The sequence below is a fragment of the Nerophis ophidion genome, linkage group LG09, assembly GCF_033978795.1.
Source record: "Nerophis ophidion isolate RoL-2023_Sa linkage group LG09, RoL_Noph_v1.0, whole genome shotgun sequence".
NCBI lineage: Eukaryota > Metazoa > Chordata > Actinopteri > Syngnathiformes > Syngnathidae > Nerophis > Nerophis ophidion.
In genome coordinates this window covers 42,532,393-42,557,045 of record NC_084619.1, presented here as the reverse complement: position 1 = coordinate 42,557,045, position 24,653 = coordinate 42,532,393, and the positions used below count along the sequence as shown (strand labels likewise).

At 37.9% G+C, this 24,653-nt stretch overlaps 1 protein-coding gene across 7 annotated transcripts in view; it reads left to right on the top strand.

Annotated features, from left to right (window-relative positions):
• The window catches only part of fbxw4 (F-box and WD repeat domain containing 4), a 184,918-nt gene that overhangs the window by 98,181 nt on the left and 62,084 nt on the right, over positions 1 to 24,653 (top strand). For all 7 annotated transcript variants that reach the window (XM_061911017.1, XM_061911022.1, XM_061911021.1 and 4 more), the window contains one exon: positions 20,654 to 20,794. In XM_061911017.1, the coding sequence (XP_061767001.1) occupies positions 20,654 to 20,794 (141 nt within the window). The remainder of the gene's footprint in view (positions 1 to 20,653; positions 20,795 to 24,653) is intronic.

The following is a 24,653-nucleotide window of genomic DNA, read 5'->3' as shown; positions in this document are numbered from 1 at the left end:
TGGAGCGGTTTGGCACACACTCTGGCTACAAACTTAACTACCAAAAAAGTTAACTGTTTCTGATCAATTCCTTAGCTAAACAATTACCACGATCTTTAGCTGCATTCAAATGGGTACACGACGGGATCCAATCTTGTCTGGTATGCTCCGGGGAAATTTTTTACCTCTAACTGAAAAAATGAAAACATCTGATCAAAATGGTCACTCTGCCTAAATTCCTTTACCTTTTCCAACATATCCCCATATTTATTACAAATGATTTTTCGATAAATTAGACAAATCAATATCCAAATTTTTATGGGGGGCCGGATCGGCCCGAATCCGCAAGTCGGTCCTACAATCTCCCAAATCTGAGGGAGGGCTTGCACTCCACAATTTTAGACAGTACTATTGGGTGGCTAATGTACAGAAACTCTTATAATGGATGGACGAAAGTTCTCAGACCGTCCCGGCCTGGGTATCCCTTGAAACGGCAATCCCACACTTTTCATTACGTTCTTGTTTATGCTCACCACTTCCTTTTCTGTTTAAACTTGAAGGCGCAAACACCGTTGCATCGATCTCCATGAAAATATGGAACCAGCTAAGGAAACACTTGGGTTTTCAGGGCCCATCTATATTGACCCCGCTACTTAAAAAACAGTTATTTAAACCTTCCCGTACCGACCCCGCAATTATTACTTGGCACGATCAAGATATTGCCACTGTGAAAGACCTCTATACAGAACGAGTGTTCTCATCCTTCGCTGAACTCTCTTCCAAATACGATTTGCCAAACTCCCACCTTTTTCGTTTTTTTCAGGTGAGGAACTTCGTAAAGAAGCAGGTCCCTCACTTTCCAAATCGTCCTCTGGAAACTCTTATAGATACGATGTTATCTCTGAGCACAAATCATAAAAAATGTATCTCTGTGATATATACCTCCTTAAGCTCAGTTGCTCCAAACTCTTTATCAGTGATAAAACCCTCGTGGGAGAGCGATCTTAACACCAACACATCTGATGAACTCTGGAACTCTGCCCTTAAACTGGTCCACTCATAATCCGATGCAAAGTAATCCATAAAATTCACTACACTAATTCAAAACTATCCAAAATCTACCCCACTGTTTGCAATACCTATAATAGATGCAAACAATCTCCGGCTGATCATGTCCATATGTTCTGGTCCTGCTCTAAATGATGCTCCTTTTGGAGGACATTTTCAACACTATCGGAAAGACATACGGTCAAGACTTTCCCTCCAACCCATTATCAGCCATTTTCGGCATATGCCCTGATAACTCGTGCCCTGTACCACTAAAACGCGCTGTGGCTTTTACGACCTTGCTGGCGAGGCGACTGATCTTGTTCAATTGGAAGCTGGCCCACCCCCCATCACAAGGCCGTTGGATCAGAGAGGGTCTTTACAATTTAAAACTGGAAAAAACTTAGGTTTTCACTAAATGGCTCTGTTCAAGTGTTTGAAAGTTCATGGAGTCCCTTCTTACTGTATGTCAACTCTCTTGACTTACTGTATGTCCAGACGCAGATGAGGAATAATCTCCCTTTTATTTTATTCATTATTATTGTCTTATTTTTTATGTATTTTTAATTTTTTTATTTTTTCTCTCTCTCTTTCTTCCTTCCTCTTTCCTTTTAGTCTCTGTCTGTCTCTGGCCTTGTATGGGTGTGTTTGTGTTAATGTGTCTGTTTTTGTCGTCTTACTTGTTGTTTGTTTGTGCCATGTGTCCCTGGTTGGTTTGACCTAAATGGGGTGGGAGGGTGGGTTGGTGGTTTTAGGGGTAAGGGTGTGACTTTAAAATTGTACTGTTTGTACTTGCACTTTTTTTTTCTGTCTATTTGAAAAAGTCAATTAAAAAAGTTGGATTTAAGATGATCTCTTTGATTTTTGTATCCAATGTAATTCTAGTAGGGCTGCTTATCATTTGCGTCATGTAGAAGCCAATTATAATATCCTTAAGTTTCTTTCTACGTGACTTATTTAACCAGTCCAGATTAACGTCCCACTTAAAGTTCAATTCTTTCATACTGTGCTGTTTGAGGATGTCTCAAAATGAATTGAGAAAAATGTCTTTAGCTGTGGGTGGTCGGTAGGCTACAATTACCTTGAAATACATTTCTGAGCAAAATGTGATTTTAATTCCAACACACTCAAGATGATCTACTGGGAGGGTTATTTGTTCACTTTTAATGTTTTCCCTTACATAAATCATAACTCCTCCTCCCTCTGTCACTTGATCTGTTTTTCTGTAATCTTGTACACCGGGACAATCATTAGAACAAAGGGTGTTGCAGGTTTTACCCATCTCTCCGATAGACAAAGGTACCCCAGATTATAGTCTGACATTAACTGCTGGATTTGTTCAGTATGGTTCCTGTTGTAGAAAGTTGAATGATGCGGACACGTTTGTTACTGAATACTTTCTATCAGACTTCTGTCTCAATGCGACTTTGTGTATGTATTAAGCAACTATAATTATTTGATATGCTTAAATGTGTTGTTTTAGCTCATCTGTTGTATAGCTGCTACCTCCTCGTAGCCTACAGCAGGAGTGTCCAAATTGCAGCCCATAGCTATGTTTTTAACAGACAACCGAAACATTTAAAATTTGGTATTTGGGTGTCGGTTCAATCAGCAGCAGCTACGCCCTGTTTTATCATTGGACCTAAGTCTTTGGTTTCGTTGGTGGGACAGAGAGCAAGGGAACAATGTGGGACAGCATTTGTGTCCATTTTATACAATGCTAGTTGTTGCAAAGATATGTCAACATGAGCAGCCACACCTTGAGTTCCAACATATATATAAAAAGGAGTCAAAGGCCTCCTGGTATGAGTCGTCTAACTGATTATCATAACATATGGCGGGTCGGGTGTTGGTACACACGGAAACAGCTCAGTCAGCCAGGGTTTTCACTGATAGAACGGTTGCAGCAGGAGTTGGGGTACTCAGGTGCTTCAAGCTGTGGTATGAGCTCATGCTCATGGAGGAGCCTTGGTAGTGGTGTCGCAGCTCGGTGGTTGTACTGTCAGGTAACACCAGGAATGTCCCTTCTGTGCGATATTGAACGTCAGGGTACAGTTTGTAAAGCAGGTCATTACCAAGCAGGCACGGTGTGTGCAGGTCGACCACGAAGGGGTGCTTCAGTGCGTGTCCAGAAATTTGAACCAGAAGAGGTGATGGGTAACATTCTTGTGAACTCAGCAAAACCTTCAACTTTCAAAAGGGAAGCACACAGTTTCTTTGGTACCTCCGCATTCAGAGATGAGTGGGTGGCACCAGTGTCAATCACGAACTGATACATTGTCCGTTGACACTTATGTCCAGCAGGGGTCTGTTTGTATCCCCTGCTGGGCGTCCACCTGTGGCCATCCTTTGCCTCGCCTTCGTGTTTGTCTGGCGGCATGACGGGACCTATCCCGTTCGGAAATGTTGAGACAGTCCTGAACGCAGTGACCAGGTTGGTGACAGGCGAAACAGTTTCCACCCCGGACTGACCTTGAAGCACCGCATTGTCCACCACCCGAGTCCATCTGTCTGGTCTCACATCTGTTGTGGATTATTTTCTCCACCTGCTGGCGCTCAAAAGGAAGGTCACCCACTGCTGAATCTTAGCTGATTTTTAACCTTTCGGTTCTTTTGACATTTTTGCTTCCGTGATTTGTAAATTAAGGAGTTGTTTCCTTGTTACTCTATCACAGCCTTGTCGTTATCCTCTTGCTTAGTCCAATTCTGCATATCACGTTTAAAATCACAGCATTAATTGTCCCATTAAATATTAAATAAATGTTAAACCAACTAAAGATTATCTATAAATTAATGAGGCTATCATAAGTCTATAGGTAACTGCAAGCTGTTGAGATTTGGTGTGCCTGCTCATTATGCCATTATCCTATATTAGCTCACCACCTAGATGCATGGTGTAATGCAATGTCTAAATGAAAATAAAATAGTCCAACCTAAAAATGTTAGTCTACACTTTAAATTTAACTGAGTTAAAATTTACTTTACAAGTAAAGAACAACAGCCCTTCCAGCTTGTATTCTTATCTTATTTCCATTAAGAGGACAAAACTACTTATCCCTTTAAAAACATATCAATCCAAAACAAATCAGTCTTATAAAATACAACAGGGTCAAAAACAATCCAAAACCAAATAATGTCATGCGTCTTTCTTTATCTCTTAACAGTTATTCCTCCTTAATAATCTGATGCTATTGCTAATCCGAGCACAGTCCATGATGTCTCATCTTTGTAACCACTGAATAGACTGCTTATCTTGCAGACATTTATTTCCATTTAGTTTTATTATCTACATGTAATTCTACGTGCTTCAGTGTCACATAGAAACTTGCTTTCTTTGTTATTTATTTCAATCATTACTTGTTATATCGAATGTTTATAACAGAGATCTATAGAGGCAGAAAATAAGTATAAGATATATAAAAATAAGATAATTGGTATACTACGAACATCTAAGAGGGAATACTACAGTCAATTGTTAAACAAGAACAGAAACAACATGAGTGCAACATGGGGCATCCTAGACAGTATCATTAAACATGGTGCTAATAAAGATTACCCCCAGTACTTTCTAGATGGAAACGCAAAAAATGACAATAAAGACCAAATAGTTGAACGTTTTAGTGATTACTTTGTTAATATCGGAAAAAACCTGGAGCAAAGAATTCCAAATGCAGATGATGGGTCACTTTCATTACTTCCACAGTTCTCCAAAATCATGGAAAAACTATTCAATAGCCGATTAGATAAATTTATCAACAAAAGTAGGACGCTCGTAGAGAACCAATTTGGATTCAGAGCAAATATCTCAACATCAATCGCATGAATCAAAATAACGGAGGAAATTACCAATGCAATAGACGGTAAAGAATGTGCGGCCGCTTTGTTCATGGATTTAACAAAAACATTTGACACAATTAATCATGATATTTTGATACAAAAACTAGAACGATATGGCATCAGAGGTTTGGTCCCTAACTGTGTAAGAAGCTATTTAACCAACAGGAAGCAATATGTGAAAATGGGTGAAAACATGTCAACACGGCTAGATAAAGCTTGTGGTGTACCCCAGGGATCAATACTGGGACCAAGACTGTTTAATCTATATACAAATGACATTTGTAAAATTACAAAGGACTTGAAGTTAGTTTTATTTGCAGACGACACAACCGCTCTCTGTTCAGGAGAGAACACACAGAAGATAATACAAACAATAACGGAAGAAATGGACAAACCAAAAATGGTTTGACAAAAACAGACTATCTTTGAATCTCAGTAAAACTAAAATAATGCTATTTGGTAACAGTAGAAAAGAGCACCAGACACGAACACAAATAGACAGAGTAGATACTGAAAGAGCAAAAGAAACCAGACTCTTGGGCGTACCAATAGATGACAAAATGAACTGGAAATCTCATATACAAAACATACAACACAAGGTGGCAAAAAACATTTCAATAATGAATAAAGCAGGATACGTCCTGGGCCAAAAATCACTTTATATTCTCTACTGCTCGCTAGTGTTACCATATCTGAGTTATTGTGCAGAAATATGGGTAAACAACTACAAATGTGCACTACATTCGTCAACGGTGTTACAAAAAAGATCAATTAGAATAAAACATAATGTTTGATATACAGAACATACAAACCCTTTATTTATTGAGTCAAAAATATTAAAGTTTGGTGATTAGTTAAAATTGCAAACAGCTAAATTGATGTACAAAGCAAATTATAACCTGCTGCCAAAGAATGTACAACAATTCTTCTCAACTAAAGAGGAGAAATATAACCTTAAAGGAGAATCTAATTTAAAACATTTGTATGCACGTACAACACCCAAAACCTTTAGCATATCAGTATGTGGAATTAAATCATGGAATGGATTAAGTAAAGAAGTTAAACATTGTACTGATATGATCCAGTTTATGAGGCCGTTCAAATTAATAGTGCTTCCAAGTACAAAGAAGAATTATGAGAAACACTTTCAACCCTATTTAAAATAAGATATTCTTCAGCTCAGTATGTTAATAGTGACTGAATTAATTAATTACATATTACAAAACTGCTGTATTACTCATTCATGGATGTCATTCTACTATAATACTATAAAAAGGTCAGTAAATAAATGTATATATTTGTAAACGCTCTGACGTGGGAAAGGGGGAGGATTAAATAAGCTTTGCTTCTTCCTACTCCTTTTCGGACATGATGTAATGTGAAATTATATGAAATTATCTGATGTATTATGTTGTAAGTATGTTCATGACCAAACCTGTGACTCAGACTCCATGATTCACGCAGGTGTGACTATAAACGTTGACAATATATGATTACTGCCAGTTACACGGAAAAAAGTTAAAAATGTTTTGGAATAGAAATGTATATTTTATTGTATCGTGATTGTTCTTAAAATAATGAAAATGTCAATATATTTAGATAATCAATTTACCTTTATCAAATTTGAATTCAAGTTTATTGAATTTACTTTTTTAACTTTATTTAATGTATTTGCTATATAAATATTTATTCAAAACTACCCACCTTTATTTATTGATATTTGAATGTTTATTTATTCATATATCTTTTAATTTACTGGAATTTGCAAGCACAAACTACCAGTACACTCTACAGACTGAGAACAGCTGTTTAAACACACCTAGTAATGCCAAGCTAAGTGCTAAACTAGCCTTACCAGGCCTCAGTAAGCTAATTTTTGCTAACCTAGCTCAATGCTAAACTAATCCTATGCTAATCTAATTCATGCTAAACTATGCTTTGCCAACAGTGACACACCTCTCCAGCCTACGTCTAACATGCAGCCCGTCACACAGCCTTGTCACACGCCTTTATTTCCAAGACACATCTCTTATTTCAAATGTCTCCTCCGGTATTTCATTCGCACCGTGTGCTATTTCAAACTTTGAACTTCCATACAACAAAAATATATTCGGGAAGGAATGGAGGATAATAGTTAAACAGCTATGTCTTATCTCTCACAACACCTCTTTTTATTCCTGCGTCACACGCGCACAACAAAAACATTTTTAACAAAGAGAGAGATCCTTTTTCTGTAGTCAAAATCTCAGACCCTTCTTACAAAACTATAATATCGCACAGTCACAATCACACCCACACTGTTAAAAACAACTACAACAGTCAACTATTTTTCTCACCCAGAAGCACAGCTGTATTATATCAGACCTTAATAATAATAAATGACGTTTATCATTCACTCTGAGCTGGACGAAATGGCTCGGGAGAGGGAAGTCTGGGCTTCTCTGCTTAGGCTTCTGCCCCCGCGACCCGACCTCCGATGAGCGGAAAATGATAAATGGATGGATGGATCATTCACTCATATGCTTTCTAAACGTAAACTTAGTCTATATTCTCAGAAACACACACATTTTGGACAATTTCCCAACTTTTACAGATAAGCAGGGATGGGAGAAAAGTGTGATCTGCTCGCAGCACCAAAGAAGGGGGGGAAGGAGGTTACACACACACCTTTCAAACCAGGGAAATAAAACAGATCAGACCCGTAGGTGCATACACAATTGTTATTAAACTACGCACATATATATATATATATATATATATATATATATATATATATATATATATATATATATATATATATATATATATATATATATATAAATGTACCAACAAAAACTGAATCACTCCACATCAAACACACTTCTCAACATTCACCAATATACACACACATTAACAAAATGCAACCCACCCCATGTCTGGACAAATATAAACAATTATGCACGCGTGCTTTTTGTGGAACGGCCGTCTCATAACACCAACACAGGTCCCTTCTTACACATAAAACGGCGATTAACCCGTCCAGTGGAGCAGATCCTGTGACAACAAACTGACCAATCACAGAAAACACACCTCAAATTTAAGGCACAGTAGAGTCACTGGTAATCACCCAATAATTCTACAGTCATCATGTTTGGTCAGTTCTATACAGCTTCACCAAGATTCACCAAAGCCCTACCGTATGGAGCCCGATCTCCATCCTTCTAACTGCAGCCCACTAATCAGAACGTTGTGACAAACATCAGCTCAGTCATACTCCTTTACCGGAGTCACTGTGAAGGTCACTAAAAATTAGGCTTTTCTACCGCTGCAGCCCCACAAAGACAGATGTGTCGCACCTTCACAAACGTAACAATTTTTATATAGTCAAATGTACCGCCAGCTAGTTAAAAATGCCTTTACTTTAGCTGCATCCAGACTGTGCTAAATTGGCGTACTTGCAGAAGAAGACCCCCCTTTGCAGTTTGCCAGAGGGGGGAGATGTTAAAAAATGTATTCGTCTCGAATCGTTTGTGCAACACACTCCTGAACCACCACAATTCTATTAACAATTCCCCTTATTGTTAAAACCAGAAATCACAAGTTTTCCGACAAACAAACAGACAATATAATCACATATAAAACAACCCAATCCAACCATAATGTACCCCATTCCAAGTTGTTTTTAGAGAACCTGTTAGACCTAGCTTTTTTATCAAAAACCAGGTTTAGCAATTAGTCTTACCAATCCCGATCATCTCCAGACAGACAGCTTTTACACTTAAAGCAAAATGGCTTACCTTTAGATGCGCGCGTGTAAACCTCTGTCTGCCTGAGAGAAAGACCGGGAGCGGATGTCGACCGGGAGCGGATGTCGACCGGCAGCGTTCTAGACTATCCTGCTGACAACGCCAATCTTATGTGGTGGATGGTCCGAAGCTTAAACAGCAAACAAAGTGGATTTAGTACAAAGGTTTTATTTACCCATAATCAAAAGTACAGAGTTGGATTGAATTGCCCATGCAGACAGACAAAGTCCTCCGGAGAGACGTGGATGATCGAAATCATGCGAATCACACTCAGGCCTGGTCTACTTGTCCATTTATATGTTTCCCTCTTGTGTCCAGGTCCCGTTGTTTTGGATCTTTTTGTTCTGTAACATCCTTAAATCCCTTAGTCATGGTAGGCAATCAAAACATTTTGTAGAATGGTTAGACTGACCACAAATTCAACTTTCACCTACATATGATCCTTCAATGGTTCCAAATAGGAAAAGAAAGAAACGAGCGGATATTCTTTTACTTTCATGTCCTTCTTAATGCTTTTCGACCACGCTCTCTTTCCGGACTTCGATAGACACAAAATATAGTACAAAAAGTCAGAAATTCCACTACACACTACACATGGAATATAATATCTGACATAGCGGTTCATTAAAATGTGCTGCCCCTGTTTTAAAATAAACAGAGAGAATGAAGTGCGCTGACAACAAGGAAGTTGAGCCAAGAGCTATTCTAAATGGAGCTTAGGAAATTCCTGACTGTAAAAAAGGCTTAAGCTGTATCCATCACTGACAATGCTGCTGTAACTCCTAGCTTTACCTGCTCAAATTAAAAATACTAACAATACACTGCTTCCTGTTCCCAGGGGCTAGATTTGTGAGAAGGAATGACAAACATGGAGCAATGAGAGGAAAAAATACCAGTAGATGCAATTCATGGACAGGTAATTTCAAAGGCTGCAGTCACTGAGGTAAATTGACTCTTAAATATTCCATAAGTATTATGTTATGGACTGAACTCTCACAATATTAGATTAGATTAGAGTAGATACGGTTAAATTGTAAGGTTTTGGTTTGCTTGGCCCCGAAACTTCACCATATTAACATAAATAAAAACAAACTTTTCTATAATAAATACTGTGTAGAAATAATATGATAGAATGCTGTACAATAGTTTTTGGAAGCAGTATAATAATAATGTATAACATTTCCCTGGGAGACATCTATATTATCTCCTTCCATCTGCGTCTCCATCAAACACACCATCAGCAGCTTCTCCATATTTTCGTGGATAAATCCCTGCCGTTTAGAGGTTACTTTAACATATTTGGCTGGCGTTATTGACTCATCCTGCTTCAGTATTGAATGGCAGTGCTACACTCCAACTGCTTAACTAAATTAAATAGCTTCACACTCTGCTTTGTTTTTTGATGTCTTTCTTTAATTTATTAATGAAAAGCATCCACTTCTTTTTCCGAGCACTGTCCTTTACACTCTCTTCCTTTACATGCTTGAAAAAACAAAGTTATGTCGTCATTAGCTGTAAGCTAATACTAATAAGTAAGACAAGATGTTTTGGTTGGACCTTACAGGGTTGACTGGCATTCACTTCGCCAACTACTGGTGGGGAGGCTTGTAACGCAAATTTAAGCTTGTAACTTAAAGCATACCAAAGAGCCAAGAGACAGCTTGTATTTCAAAATACTCATAAGTTGAGTAATTTGGGGCTTCCCATTTTCCTTCTTGTCTTTGTACTTTTTGACAGTATGAATGATAAATGGATCCAAAATTGTATTTATTATGGTATTAAAAAAGTCTTAAAACTGACTTGTTGAGACCATAGAATAGCTACTTAAAAAGTGTGCTTGGATGTACAGTATTTAGCTTAAGTGTGACCACGGCAAAATTCATACTGATGTAAAAAAAAATGTTAAACAAATCTATTTAACTCGATTTTCCTGGGGAATTAACTGATGGCCTCTCAAGTGAGATAATGGAGTCTATTAATCACCTTGTCTTCAGATTTTCCATATGGGGTTCTCCAACACCAGAAGCACTTTCTCTAATGGCCAAACACAGATGATGGAGAAAGTATCAAAGCAAACATCCCTTACCATCACTTCCAGGAACTTTCAGAAAGTGGGCTCCCTTTTTTACAATCCAATTGCGTGGCTGCAAGATTCTTTGCATTCCTAACCCTAAAAAGAATGGGCTCATATGTCTGTTTTGCAGCACTATTGTCTTTGCAGTGACATTCTGCTACTTCCATCTGGGCGCCTACCTGTACAGTTCTTTCTCTCTTTGTCGGCAAGAACACTTGCATTCCTGCTGCATTGAGCTTGGGGGTGCAGGGTAAATTGGTTGGGCATGCAACAGGTTGTGAAGCTCCCCTCTGTTTGTTTTAGTGAGTAAAAACCACAGCAGGCATTCTATTCTCTACCTGTCAAAGCAGTTTTGTTGGCCTTGTTTCCTTGTGCTTCTTGAGCTCAGCCTCCAACTAGTGCTTTTATTTAGCATTGTCAATTCATTAATGATTCCTTTCACACGCTGTGTGTGTGTGTGTGTGTGTGTGTGTGTGTGTGTGTGTGTGTGTGCGTGTGCGTGTGCGTGTGCGTGTGTGTGTGTGTGGCCCCTAATACCAACCTGGTTCCTGCGGTGAGACGAGACAAGCTTAAATGAGGACAAGACCCACACAGCCAGAAGCCCCTTATGACAATCACTATGTCTTTGCCCCCTGCAGACTCTGGTCTACCCGTTTGACAAAGTAGCTTCCATACTGGATCTCAAACTGCTTTTTCTTAAGGTGCTCAATTCATTTTTATTTACATTTAAAATGTGGATCCTCTTATTGTGCCATTGACAACATCTGTACATAAAAGACAAAGTATTGAAATGTTTACTCACAGTGCAAATACCAAAGGTTTAATCTTAAAATACTTCCTTTGAGTCCAGATATACTTCTTCAAGCGTTGTCAATAAATGTGATATTATATACAAACAATCATCCATGCTAAATCCAATCAAACCCCAAACATTCAAACAAACAAAATAACCCAAAACAAATAGTTTATATCACTCGGGCTTAAAGAAGTCTATTTATTTTCGATAAAGACACCAACATCTCTAAACTGGGACAATGATGTATTACTGTACTTGTTAAAATTCACCATAAAGCTGTGACAACAACCCTGACAACACACTACTATATCAGTTCCTGCTCTCGAAAATAAAACACTTTACTCCACCCTTAAACATATTTGTCGCAATCATGTTCACTCTGACAAAAACGTTGTCCCTTCACATTGACAAAGAGTCCGTAATTAGTAAATAAAACAGTAGGTAAATAAATAAGATGTACTATAGCAAAATACTTAGTCCACAACAAGCCTGACGTCTTTAAAGGCCCACTCACTAATCGCTGACACACACATCTATATATTTGTTAAATGCGCAATATTTTACATGATCTGAAGCATAGATTAATCATAAACTCTGAACTGTGACCTTGGCACCTCGCTTAAACAAATAAACGGTTGACCTCATTTCCATCCATCCATCCATTTTCTACCGCTTATTCCCTTTTGGGGTCGCGGGGGGCGCTGGTGCCTATCTCAGCTACAATTGAGCGGAAGGCGGGGTACACCCTGGACAAGTCGCCACCTCATCGCAGGGCCAACACAGATAGACAGACAACATTCACACTCACATTCACACACTAGGGCCAATTTAGTGTTGCCAATAAACCTCTTGTGGGACAAAATGTACCATCCGCTCTGATAACATACATTGCTCAGACCAATTAATCTTCATGAATGTTGATTGCTTTGAATAGCCAACGTAATTGTAACGACAACACCCACTTTTGGAGTCTCACACAGAGTAAACCTTACTGACATTTTACAAGCAGCTTTCTCTAACTTGGAACTTCAAAAACAAACCACGGCATCACGATTGTGACTGATGGTGCAAATAATATGCAAGTGACTGTGCCCAAAGTGGGATTGAGAGTGCGCATTAAGTGCATTGCACACAGTATAAACCTTGTAAACCATCACAGTGTTGCTGTGTCCAAGCGGAAACCGCTGCAAATGCCATCGCACAATGTAATCATCGATGGAGCAGCACTTTGGACATGTTGAGTCGTTACAGGCAGCAGCAAACTTCCATATTAGCGGCTCTCACAGCTCAGCGGTCAAACAAAACAATCCTTGGTACACTTGAAAGCTGTCATAGAAGACATGCTGAAGACTTTGTGAAGTTGAAGCATGCGTTTAACACACCACAGTGTTGTGTGAGCAGAAATGTCCCACAGTGTTGTATGAGCTGAAGAGCAAGATGGAACACAGGAAAGAAGTTCAGCACTTCAAAGACCATACACCGAATGAAACAATACCTTACTTTTAGCTTCTTGTTTTTTTTGTTTTTTAACAAATGACATCAGTAGTTTGACTGCAGCTGATGACCTTAACATTAATTATGTCACACCGTTTTAGGTTTCTGCTGGATCAGAACTTTGTAAAAGCTACAGTTACTAATTTGGTCTCTTTGCATGGACATGTAATGTTTATAGCGGATGTTACTATGATCAAATATGTGTTGTTCACTAGGGGTAGCACGGTGGAACAGGGGTTAGTGCATGTGCCTCACAATACGAAGTTTGGTGTGTCTCTCCGTGACAGTGTGAGTTCCCTTTGGGCACTACGGCTTCCTCCCACTGCCAAAAACATGCACCTGGGGATAGGTTGATTGTCAACTTTACATTGGACTTAGTGTGTGAATGTGAGTGTGAATGTTGTCTGTCTATCTGTGTTGGGCCTGTGATGAGGTGGCGACTTGTCCAGGGTGTACGCTGCCTTCCGCCCGAATGCAGCTGAGATAGGCTCCGCAACCCCAAAAAGGACAAGCGGTAGAAAATGGATGGATGGATGGTGTTGTTCACTTTTACTCACAAGCGTTATATCATTAACTTGGAGTTATTTGGATTTGTCAACATCCGTTACCACAGGCATTTTTTCTGCATGGAAAACTGCTGTTTTATTTGTGTTCTTTTGCTATTAAAATAGCAAAAGAAAATAAAATTTGCTTTATTAAGTAAATTGTGTTTAATATTCAGTTCCATTACAAATGAATCCCGTTCCCAAACAACGGCAATAAAAAACTATTCTGATTCTTCTGATCATTACTTATTTGAAAGTAACACATTTCAATTGATGAAAAATAAAAAATTAACACTTTTTACATGTTTTGTTCGTTGGTTTACTGCAAAACTTGGCTTATTTTGAGTGTTATAACTAAATGTATGTAAGATAGTTATTATGTGTTGTGCAGGTGGTCACAGTCACTGTAGATGTAAGAAAAAGATTTTTTATATTTTGCATATTTGGGGGCGGTATAGCTCGGTTGGTAGAGCGGCCGTGCCAGCAACTTGAGGGTTGCAGGTTCGATCCCCGCTTCTGCCATCCTAGTCACTGCCGTTGTGTCCTTGGGCAAGACACTTTACCCACCTGCTCCCAGTGCCACCCGCACTGGTTTAAAAATGTAACTTAGATATTGGGTTTCACAATGTAAAGCGCTTTGAGTCACTTTGAGAAAAGCGCTATATAAATATACTTCACTTCACTTCACTGCATACAATGTGTTTGGAGCATTTGTAGTTTTATTTTGTTGGAACATTCACATGATTTTAATAGTCATTTCTCAGTAGTTTAAATATTTATGCGATGATTATTTGGCAGTGAATTTGTAACTCTTGGCTTCAATTCATAGTTGTGTGCTTTTAGAGGAGTCCCTACCACACGCAGACTCCAACTCGACCTAATCAAGGACTCCCCATTGGCTGAGACTTTGCCATGAGACCCTGGCAATGACAAAGCTCTCACCCAATAAGGTGCCCTGTGGGGTAAATCCTTGTCCAATAAGATGGCCCCCTGTGGTAAAGCTGGGGGATTATCAGTGGATGGAGGTCCAGGGCAAGAAGGGAAGTAGCGGGCTGCTTGGTCACCAAGGCTGTGGCCTCCTTGAAATGGTTGCTACGATGCAGGTATCAAATGTGTGAGAGTCACACACAGTCACGGTCATGAAGGGTATTAAAAAGCAACAAAGAGACAGTTATTCTGCAATAATACGCCTTGCTGAGTGCAGGTTATTCTCCAATAATCAAGAGACTTTGAGCAAAGAGCTGTGATCACAAGAGCATGGTGCTTCACTGGCACGTTCTTCCAGGTCACAGAACATCAACCTACACACCATTTGTGTGTGTGCACAGTTTCACATGCTAATTACAACAGAAAAATGTGTCCGTACAACTCAAAACTAAACTAAACATTTACCAGTACTATCATGTGACACGTTCAGCTGCAATGGTCAACTCGAGCTGCAAACTAAGCAATGTTTTGATAGTCGACTAATAATGTGGAGGTCTTCAGAGATCTATTTTCAATGTCTTATTTAGCCCTTACTCATTCAGTGTAGGAATGTTTGAGTGTGCTAATGATAATGACACATTCCCTCTTTGAAAAATAGCCTTCTTATCCTGCATTGCTGCTTACTCAGCTATTGTACTTCCAATACAAAAAAAATGTATATACTACTATCATTTTATCCGCCTGATGATATCAGTGTGTGCGTGTGATGACCTCATCAAACTGTGCCATGCTCCACAGAAAAACACGCTTGCTAGCTCAAACTACACTTGAGATTTTTTGTTGTCAATTTTCCTTACAGTAAATCTTGCTGTGATTGAAAGTGTGCTTTGAGTTAGAGGAAGGCTGACAAGCACATTGTTATTTTCTACACCATGATTTCACAGATGTTTAAGCATGTTGTCTCTGCACTATTGAATTGTGTTGCAAATGTTGGACCGAGTCAACTGGAATTTTTTTTATTTACTTACTTTTAAACATGGTTGTAATGCACGCATGCTTCCTGTGGCTTGTTCTTCGTAGGTTTCTGACAGCTATTTCTCCTTGCTTTCTCTCTATGAGCTTCAAGAGGTAGTCACCTGAAATGGTTTTTCAACAGTCTTGAAGGAGTTAGCTCATCGAGAAAATGCCGAGAGTGTGCGAAAAAGTAATTAGAGCAAAGGGTGGCTATTTCGAAGAAACTAGAATATAATACGTGTTTTCTGTTATCTCACCTTTTTTATGTTAAGTACATAACGCCACGTGTTCATTCATAGTTTTGATGCCTTCAGTGCCAATCTACAATATGAATAGTCATGAAAATAAAGAAAACGCATTGAATGAGGTGTGTTAAAATGTTTGACCTGTACTGTGTGTGTGTGTGTGTGCGTGCGTGCGTGCGTGCGTGCGTGTGCGTGTGTGTGCGCGTGTGAGTACGTGTGGGTGTGTGTGGTTATATGTATATATATACAGTGTATATATACATATATATATATATATATATATATATATATATATATATATATATATATATACATATACAGTGTATATATACATATATGAGTGAGTGTGTGTGTGTGTGTGTGTGTGTGTGTGTGTGTGTGTGTGTGTGTGTGTGTGTGTGTGCGTGTGTGCGTGTGTGCGTGTGTGCGTGTGTGTGTGTGTGTGTGTGTGTGTGTTAGGGCTGTCAAACGATTGAAATAATTAATCGCAATTAATTGCTTGTTCATAGTTAAATCCAAATCAATCGTGAAAGATGGACCTACTTTTTCATCATTAATAGATGTACCCTGGACAGATAGTTTTCAAGTTTTAACACCATGAATGGACAATTAATTTGCTTTAATGAAATCTTGCTCAACATTATGCTTTTTTTAAACAGCTCAACACAAAAATGACAAACACGCTTTTCATGACAAAAAAAAAAAGCCTGCCGTGTGATTTTGTAGGAATACAGAATTTGTGTTATATTTATATTCAGAGAAGAAGCTTCTCTGGGTTTAGATACTGTATTGCTGCCCAAGATGCTTCAACAAAGAATCAAGCAAATGTTGTGAATACTTATGAATGTACTGTACATGTGATATTTTTTGTCATATTAAATTTGCAAAATAAAAAAATAAATACAACTTTTCTACATTGTCATCATGTGTAGACTTTTGAGGACAAAAATGTATTAATTCCATTTTTGAATAAGGCTGTAACATAACAAAATGTGGAAAAAGTGAAGCGCTGTGTCTACTCTCCGGATGCACTGTATACTTACTACATGTATATGGTAGTATTCATATACCACATACAGTATAATATGTAAGTTGGCCCTATTTTAGGCACCCCTGCTCTATACAGTGTGGACCTTTTGTATGCTTAAGCATAACGCTCAGAGGTCAAATATCCATTAACATAAGATCATTTGTTTGGGATTGGGTTCCAACTGGTTGGGTATACAGCAGGGGTCCCCGAAGTACAGTCCATCCGGCCCGCGGGAAGTCCCAAGTTAAAAAAAATATATATTTTATTTTATTTTTAATTTAAATTTTTCTAGATCTGTCCTTTCTAATCCATTTTACTGTTGTTACCTGTTGTGTCTCTTAGCCGCTCAGTCAAATCATATTGTCGAAAAATGCATTTTTCCATCGATAACTTGACAAGTGCGCGCTCTTTCAGTCAATTAATGCGCGAGGAATTTATACACTGTATATATATATATATATATACAGTATATATATAGTATATATATTCGTCACTGTATATATATATATACAGTGACGAAAATAAGTATTTGAACACTGCTATTTTGCAAGTTCTCCCACTTAAAAATCATGGAGGGGTCTGAAATGTTCATGGTAGTTGCATGTCCACTGTAGGAAAGATAACCTAAAAAGAAAATCCCAGAAATCACAATTTATGATTTTTTAATAATTTATTTGTGTGATACAGCTGAAAATAAGTATTTGAACACCAACATTAATATTTGGTAGAGTAGCCTTTGTTTGCAATTACAGAGGTCACACGTTTCCTGTAGTTCTTCACAAGGTTTGCACAGACTGCAGGAGGGATTTTGGCCCACTCCTCCACACAGATCGTCTCTAGATCAGTCAAGTTTTTGGGCTGTCGCTGAGTAACACAGACTTTCAGCTGCCTCCAAAGATTTTCAATTAGATTTAGGTCTGGAGACTGGCTAGGCGACTCTAGAACCTTGATATGGTTCTTACGAAGCCACTTCTTGGTTTTCCTGGCTGTGTGCTTTGGGTCATTGTCATGTTGGAAGATCCACCCACGACTCATCTTCAATGATCTGACTGAGGGAAGGAGGTTTCTAGCAAAATCTCACAATACATGGCTGCAGTCATCCTCTCCTTAATGCAGTACAGTCGTCCTGTCCCATGAGCAGAAAAACACCCCAAAGCATGATGCTACCCCCCCATGCTTCACAGTAGGGATGGTGTTCTTGGGATGGTACAAATCATTCTTCTTCCTCCAAACACGTATGGTGGAATTATGACCAAAAAGGTAAATTTTGGTCTAGTCTGTCCATAAAATTTTCTTCCATGACTCTTTTGGATCATCCACGTGGTCATTGATAAATTTAAGACGGGCCTTAACATGTGCATCTGATTCAGGATAATACAGTGGAGTGGAGGAAGACTTTTAAAGGCGGACTAACAGGTCTTTGAGGGTCAGAATTCTAGCTGATAAACATGTGTTCAAATATTTATTTTCAGCTGTATCAAACAAATAAATTGTTAAAAAATCATAGATTGTGATTTCTGGATTTTTCATTTTAGGTTATCTCTCATACAGTGGACATGCACCTACCGTGAAAATTTCAGACCCCTCCATGATTTGTAAGTGGAAGAACTTGCAAAATAGCAGGGTGTTCAAATACTTATTTTCTTGACTATATATATATATATATATATATATATAGAGTAAAAACAGTACCACTTTTTATATTTTCCTTTGTTTGTTTTTTATTGTAGCAACATGGTGGTTAACGTTTTGGAGACTTGTATATGCGTGTGCATGTCACCCAAAGATTTGCAGCCCTAACATATATATATATGTTAGGGCTGCGAATCTTTGGGTGTCCCACGATTCGATTCAATATCGATTCTTGGGGTCACGATTCGATAATATATGGATTTTTTCCGATTCAAACACGATATTTTTCCGATTCAAAACGATTCTGTATTCATTCAATACATAAGATTTCAGCAGGATCTACCCCAGTCTGCTGACATGCTAGCAGAGTAGTAGATTTTAAAAAAAAAAAAGCTTTTTTAATTGTAAAGGACAATGTTTTATCAACTGATTGCAATATTGTAAATTTGTTTTAACTATTAAATTAACCAAAAATATGACTTATTCTATCTTTGTGATAACATTGGACACAGTGTGTTGTCAAGCTTATGAGATGCGATGCAAGTGTAAGCCACTGTGACACCATTGTTCTTTTTTTTTATTTTTATAAATGTGTAATGATAATGTCAATGAGGGATTTTTACTCACTGCTATGCTGAAATTATAACTAATATTGATACTGTTGTTTATAATATTCATTTTTGTTTCACTACTTTTGGTTTGTTCTGTGTCGTGTTTGTGTCTCCTCTCAATTGCTCTGTTTATTGCAGTTCTGAGTGTTGCTGGGTCAGGTTTGGTTTTGGAATTGGATTAGCATTGATATGGTATTGCTGTGTAGTGGTTTGTTGGATTGATTAAAAAAATAATAATAATAATTTAAAAAAATTTAAAGTAAAATCGATTTTTTAAAAATGAGAATCAATTCTCAATCGCACAACGTATTCTATTCGATTCGTATTCGAATCGATTTTTATATATATATATACATATATATATATATACATATATATATACATATATATATATATATATATATATATATATATATATACATATATATATATATATATATATATATATATATATATACATATATATATACATATATATATATATATATATATATATATATATATATATATATATACACACACAGCCCAGACCCAAATTGTTCTAACCCAGGGGTGCCCACACTTTTTCTGCAGGCGAGCTACTTTTCAATTGACCAAGACGGGGGGATCTACCTCATTCCTATATATCATTTTAATGTGTTTATTAATAAAATATACGTTTTTGTTAACAGATTAAAGGTGTTTAATGATAATGCAATGATGTTTAACACATACAGATTCCTTTCTTTCATAAAGACAAGAATATAAGTAAGTTAGAGTATTACCTGATTCTCACAACTTGCATTGATAGGAATCAGAAGGATGTGTGGATAACGTCCGCATTTTCAAATAGAGGAGAACAAAAGTCCTCCTTTCTGTCCAATACCGCATGAAAGTGGTTGGTTTTTGGCAACTTATTTGTCCAGCTTCCATACTCGTTTTTATACACTTTACAAGAAATACATTAGCTCCATAGCTTGCTAGCTTGTGCACGCCAGCTTTCTGAGACTCGTATTTTGTTAGCGCAGGCAGGACGAAGCAGCGCTTTTATTGTGAAGATATGAACTGTGCAGTTGGTCTTTAGAGTTTTGACGCCAGGTACGGCGCGAACGTGTGGAAATAAAAAGTGTTTTTCGCCTTCCTGTCTATCACTTTTTTCTTAATAATGAGCTCGCAGAAGCCAGTGTCATCTCACAAGACCCTCAGGTGTCGTGAATGTCAGTCATGTGACGAAAGTGACATCTTGGTGAAGATTGATGATCACTAGATATTGGGTTTCACTATGTAAAGCGCTTTGAGTCACTAGAGAAAAGCGCTATATAAATATAATTCACTTCACACTTCACTAATTTTTAGGTCTATTTTTTTAAATGCCTAGCTGACGATCGACTAAAACACCCTCCGCGATCGACCGGTAGCTCACGATCGACGTAATGGGCACCCCTGTTCTAACCCAAAGCGGGCCCTGAGTCAAAAAGTTTAGGGACCCCTGGTATACAGTGTAGTAGGTACATACATGCTCAGGTTAGCCTCCTTATGATGATGATGTCATTTAAAACTACCCTATCTGGCACAGATCAACACGCTAACGTAACCATCAAAGCAGATTATTACTGTGCTTTTAAATATTTGCTTGTCTATCCTTCCCCCGCCTACAGATTGGTGTGTGTCTGCTGTCTGGGTTCAGAGTTCCGCAGAGGTGCGGGTGTGTTGGATATGGTGTTTGAGACGCCTTTTCATCTCCTCACCTGTGGCTATGACACCTTTATTCGTCTCTGGGACCTTCGCCTGAGTCCACAGTGAGTTCAAACTCCTTTGTTTTTGCTAAATAAAGAATTCAATCCTTCACTCTATGGACCCCTTTTGATGTTTTAAAACTTTACAAGTGACATTACTCTTCCTGTTACTTTACATACTGACCTAAGGCCACACTGTCAAAAAGTGTTCTATTTTCCCATATGCTTCAGTGAAAAAAGCTGCACAATTTTGTGGAATCCTGCTACAAAGCATTCTTACACTCAACGTAAGTCTATCATTGAGCCTTCATCCAAGATGCGCAGTTTGGTTGGAGCAAACCTTAAATTTGGGCATTCCCAGTAAAATATGGCCTTGAGTGTATTCTCCCATTGATTTAAGTACTTTGGTTTGAGGAATAAGTACTCCTGGAAGGTGAAACATTATATGGGACTTAAAGTTTTTATGCAGTGTACATACACAGGTAAAATTATCAAATTAACTTTCAGAAAACTGTCAAATCTATTCTGATTGCTTTAATTGAGACACCTGAAAACATTTATTGAGATGTGGATGAATACACCATAATGTTACTGTGTATTAATTATTAAAAATCACACTGAAAAACACACAGGAAGGCACACAGCTGTCTCAGTCCCTCTAAGGTGTCACAACCTCCAAAAAATTGTACTAACCAGAACTCTTAATCCCAAATAAAATCGCAAATACTTTGTTTTAGAGGAATAAACAAAGTTGCATCTACAGATTATTATTCACGTCCAGCAAGGACATAGAAGCTGTTTTAGCGTGCATACACACACTATATCACCATGACACGTGACAAGCACTGCCTGGATCGATATGGCCTTTTGAAATTTAGAGTTATTTTTTTCCCCTCAAACAACCGGTGCAATCGATTGTCCGTCTCATTATTAATGAGCCCGCTTTCATTCCAGGTTTAAGCACTTTTGCCTCACTTACAGGGGATAAGCATGTCTGTGAGCTGGATGGGAGAATATGAAAAGAGAAAGATGCATAACTTCAAGCGCGTAAAATAAAACACTTGCCGTAAGTGCAAACGGGAGAATAGATCCCTTAAAGTATCAGTAGAGTGGAAAAACAAGTTTCCATATGTTGAAGCTATTAACATATATATCTGGTTTATGACACCAGAAGATTTCCAAACTTTGCGAGTAAAAATGTATTTTCCACTCTACTGGTACTTCATTGAATAATGAAGTGCGTCATTCATTTTGTACTTCAGGTGATTGTTTACTATATTTTGGGGTCGAGGAGTTCAGTCAAGGAAGACAAATCTGTTCTGATTAGCAAATGACACTGGGGACTTGGATAGTGGTAAGGTTGGGGGGAAATTGCCTGGAGGGGTCTCTCTTTAGATATAAAAAATTAATCAGCCTCCGGAGAATCCCAGGGTCATCCTGAAATTCAGGTTGTCTGGAAATTCAGCCAAGCATCAATAAACCTTTAGTAAAGGAAAAGGCGGAAAAATACATATATTTTATAAAGTCATTGTAATGTAAAAGTAGGTGCTTAACTTTGTAAATAATCATAAGTATGACCTGTGTTGTTATTTTATAAGTATATTCAGTTCTGTCACTAAGTGAAGTGTATGCTTGCATGCGTGGGTGAATGTGTCTGCCCATCATCTGTCCCTGAAGTATTTTCATCTCTTATTGATGACAATGCCTAATGGACAATCGATGCTTATTGATAGAAAATACTCTTCTTAACAACTGGCCAGATCTAGTCACAAACACTCTACACACATGGATCACTTACAATGGATTACTGCAGTTCTTTATTGCAGCTTTCTGAAGGATTTACAAATATTACAATCCATGAGGAGTAAAAAAAAAAAAGGTGGAATTGTATGTTAAATTGGAGAAGCTAGCAACGCAACTCACACTTTGTGTTTACGTTTCATTTTACACGCATTCCTCCAAGTACTTTTGTTTAATTATATGGTGCAAGGTAGTGCTTATTAACAATAACTGACAGAAGGAGTGATTACAATTTATGAAAAATACCTTAAAATGTTGTTGATTCTAAAGCACAGGTGTCAAAATGATGTGGCTCATATGCGGCCCAAAAAGGTCAAAATAATGCGGCTCAGTAAGACTTTTCATCTTTCTTGATACATGTATTTTAATTTTGACACTAAACACATGTAATGCATGCATATGCAGTACTGAAAGGAGCCAAATGTCATAATATGGCCAGAAATGGTACTGCAATCACGGTCAAAATTCTGTAGTCCCCGCTCTCTCTCCTGACTAAAGTTGCCAGATATGCCGCCAAATCCAGCTCAAGAGACTGGGCTACTCCAAGGAACTTCAAACTTCCACTGGCTCGTTCTAGAGGGTTGAGGTGCTGGGACCATAATAGCTGTCGTTTTGTCTATAACAAATCTCAAACCAACACATTTTACACAGAATTAGGCTATTTTGAGGAAGAAGTATGTCATGGCTGTGTACAATATTACAACAAATGGCAATCATATGGTTATTGTCATTGCTATCAGAAAACAAATGACAACCAACACTAGCAATGGTGAAAATAAGTAGAGCAGGGGTGTCCAAACTATTTCCACTGAGGGCCGCACACGGAAAAATTAAAGCATGCGGGGGCCAGTTTGATATTTTTCATTTTCAAACCATAACAAAATATATGGATTTGTTTTTGGGTTTTTTTACCTTTTTTACCAGAGCTCCCGGGGACCATAAAGGGTCTAAGTCAGGGGTAGGGAACCTATGGCTCTGGAGCCAGATGTGGCTCTTTTGATGACTGCATCTGGCTCTCCGGTAAATCTTAGCTGACATTGCTTAACACGATAAGTAATGAATAATTCCGCTCGTAGTCACGGTGTTAAAAATAACGTTCAAAATATAAAACGTTCTCACACGTTTTAATCCATCTGTCCTTTTTCTACCACACCTGTTCCAGAAGTCACATTAATGGTAAGAGGTATTTTATTTATTATTGGTTATTTTCAGAATAACAATGTTATTAAAAAGAATAAGAAATGTATTATAGTCTAAAAATGTTGGTCCCACTTAAAAATGCAAGCATTTAGTTGTATTCAGTGTTAAAAAATATTAAATGGCTCTCACGGAAATACATTTTAAAATATTTGGTTTTCATGGCCCTCTCAGCCAAACAGGTTCCCGACCCCTGGTCTAAGTCATTAAAATGTTAAAAACAAGTCAAATTATTATTTTATTTTTTTTATTTAACGCTTAAAGTAAATCTCTACAGTATATCAACTTCAGGTTGATGTTAAATTAAAAAAATAAAATAAAAAGGTTTTATGCCTTTTCTGTCAAAGACAACTTAGTTTTTTATAATAAAACTGAAATATGCAATATTTTCCCCAATGCCCAAAACACAGAACATCAACCTACACACCATTTGTGTGTGTGCACAGTTTCACATGCTAATTCAGCACGTTCAGCTGCAATGGTCAACTCGAGCTGCAAACTAAGCAATGTTTTGATAGTCGACTAATAATGTGGAGGTCTTCAGAGATCTTTTTTCAGTGTCTTATTTAGCCCTTACTCATTCAGTGTAGGAATGTTTGAGTGTGCTAATGATAATGACACATTCCCTCTTTGAAAAATAGCCTTCTTATCCTGCATCGCTGCTTACTCAGCTATTGTACTTCCAATACAAAAAAAATTTACATACTACTATCACTTTATCCTCCTGATGGTATCAGTGTGTGCGAGTGATGACCTCATCAAACTGTGCCATGCTACACAGAAAAACATGCTTGCTAGCTCAAGCTACAAGTAACATTTTTTGTTGTCAATTTTCCTTACAGTAAATCTTGCTGTGATTGAAAGTGTGCTTTGAGTTAGAGGAAGGCTGACAAGCACATTGTTATTTTCTACACCATGATTTCAC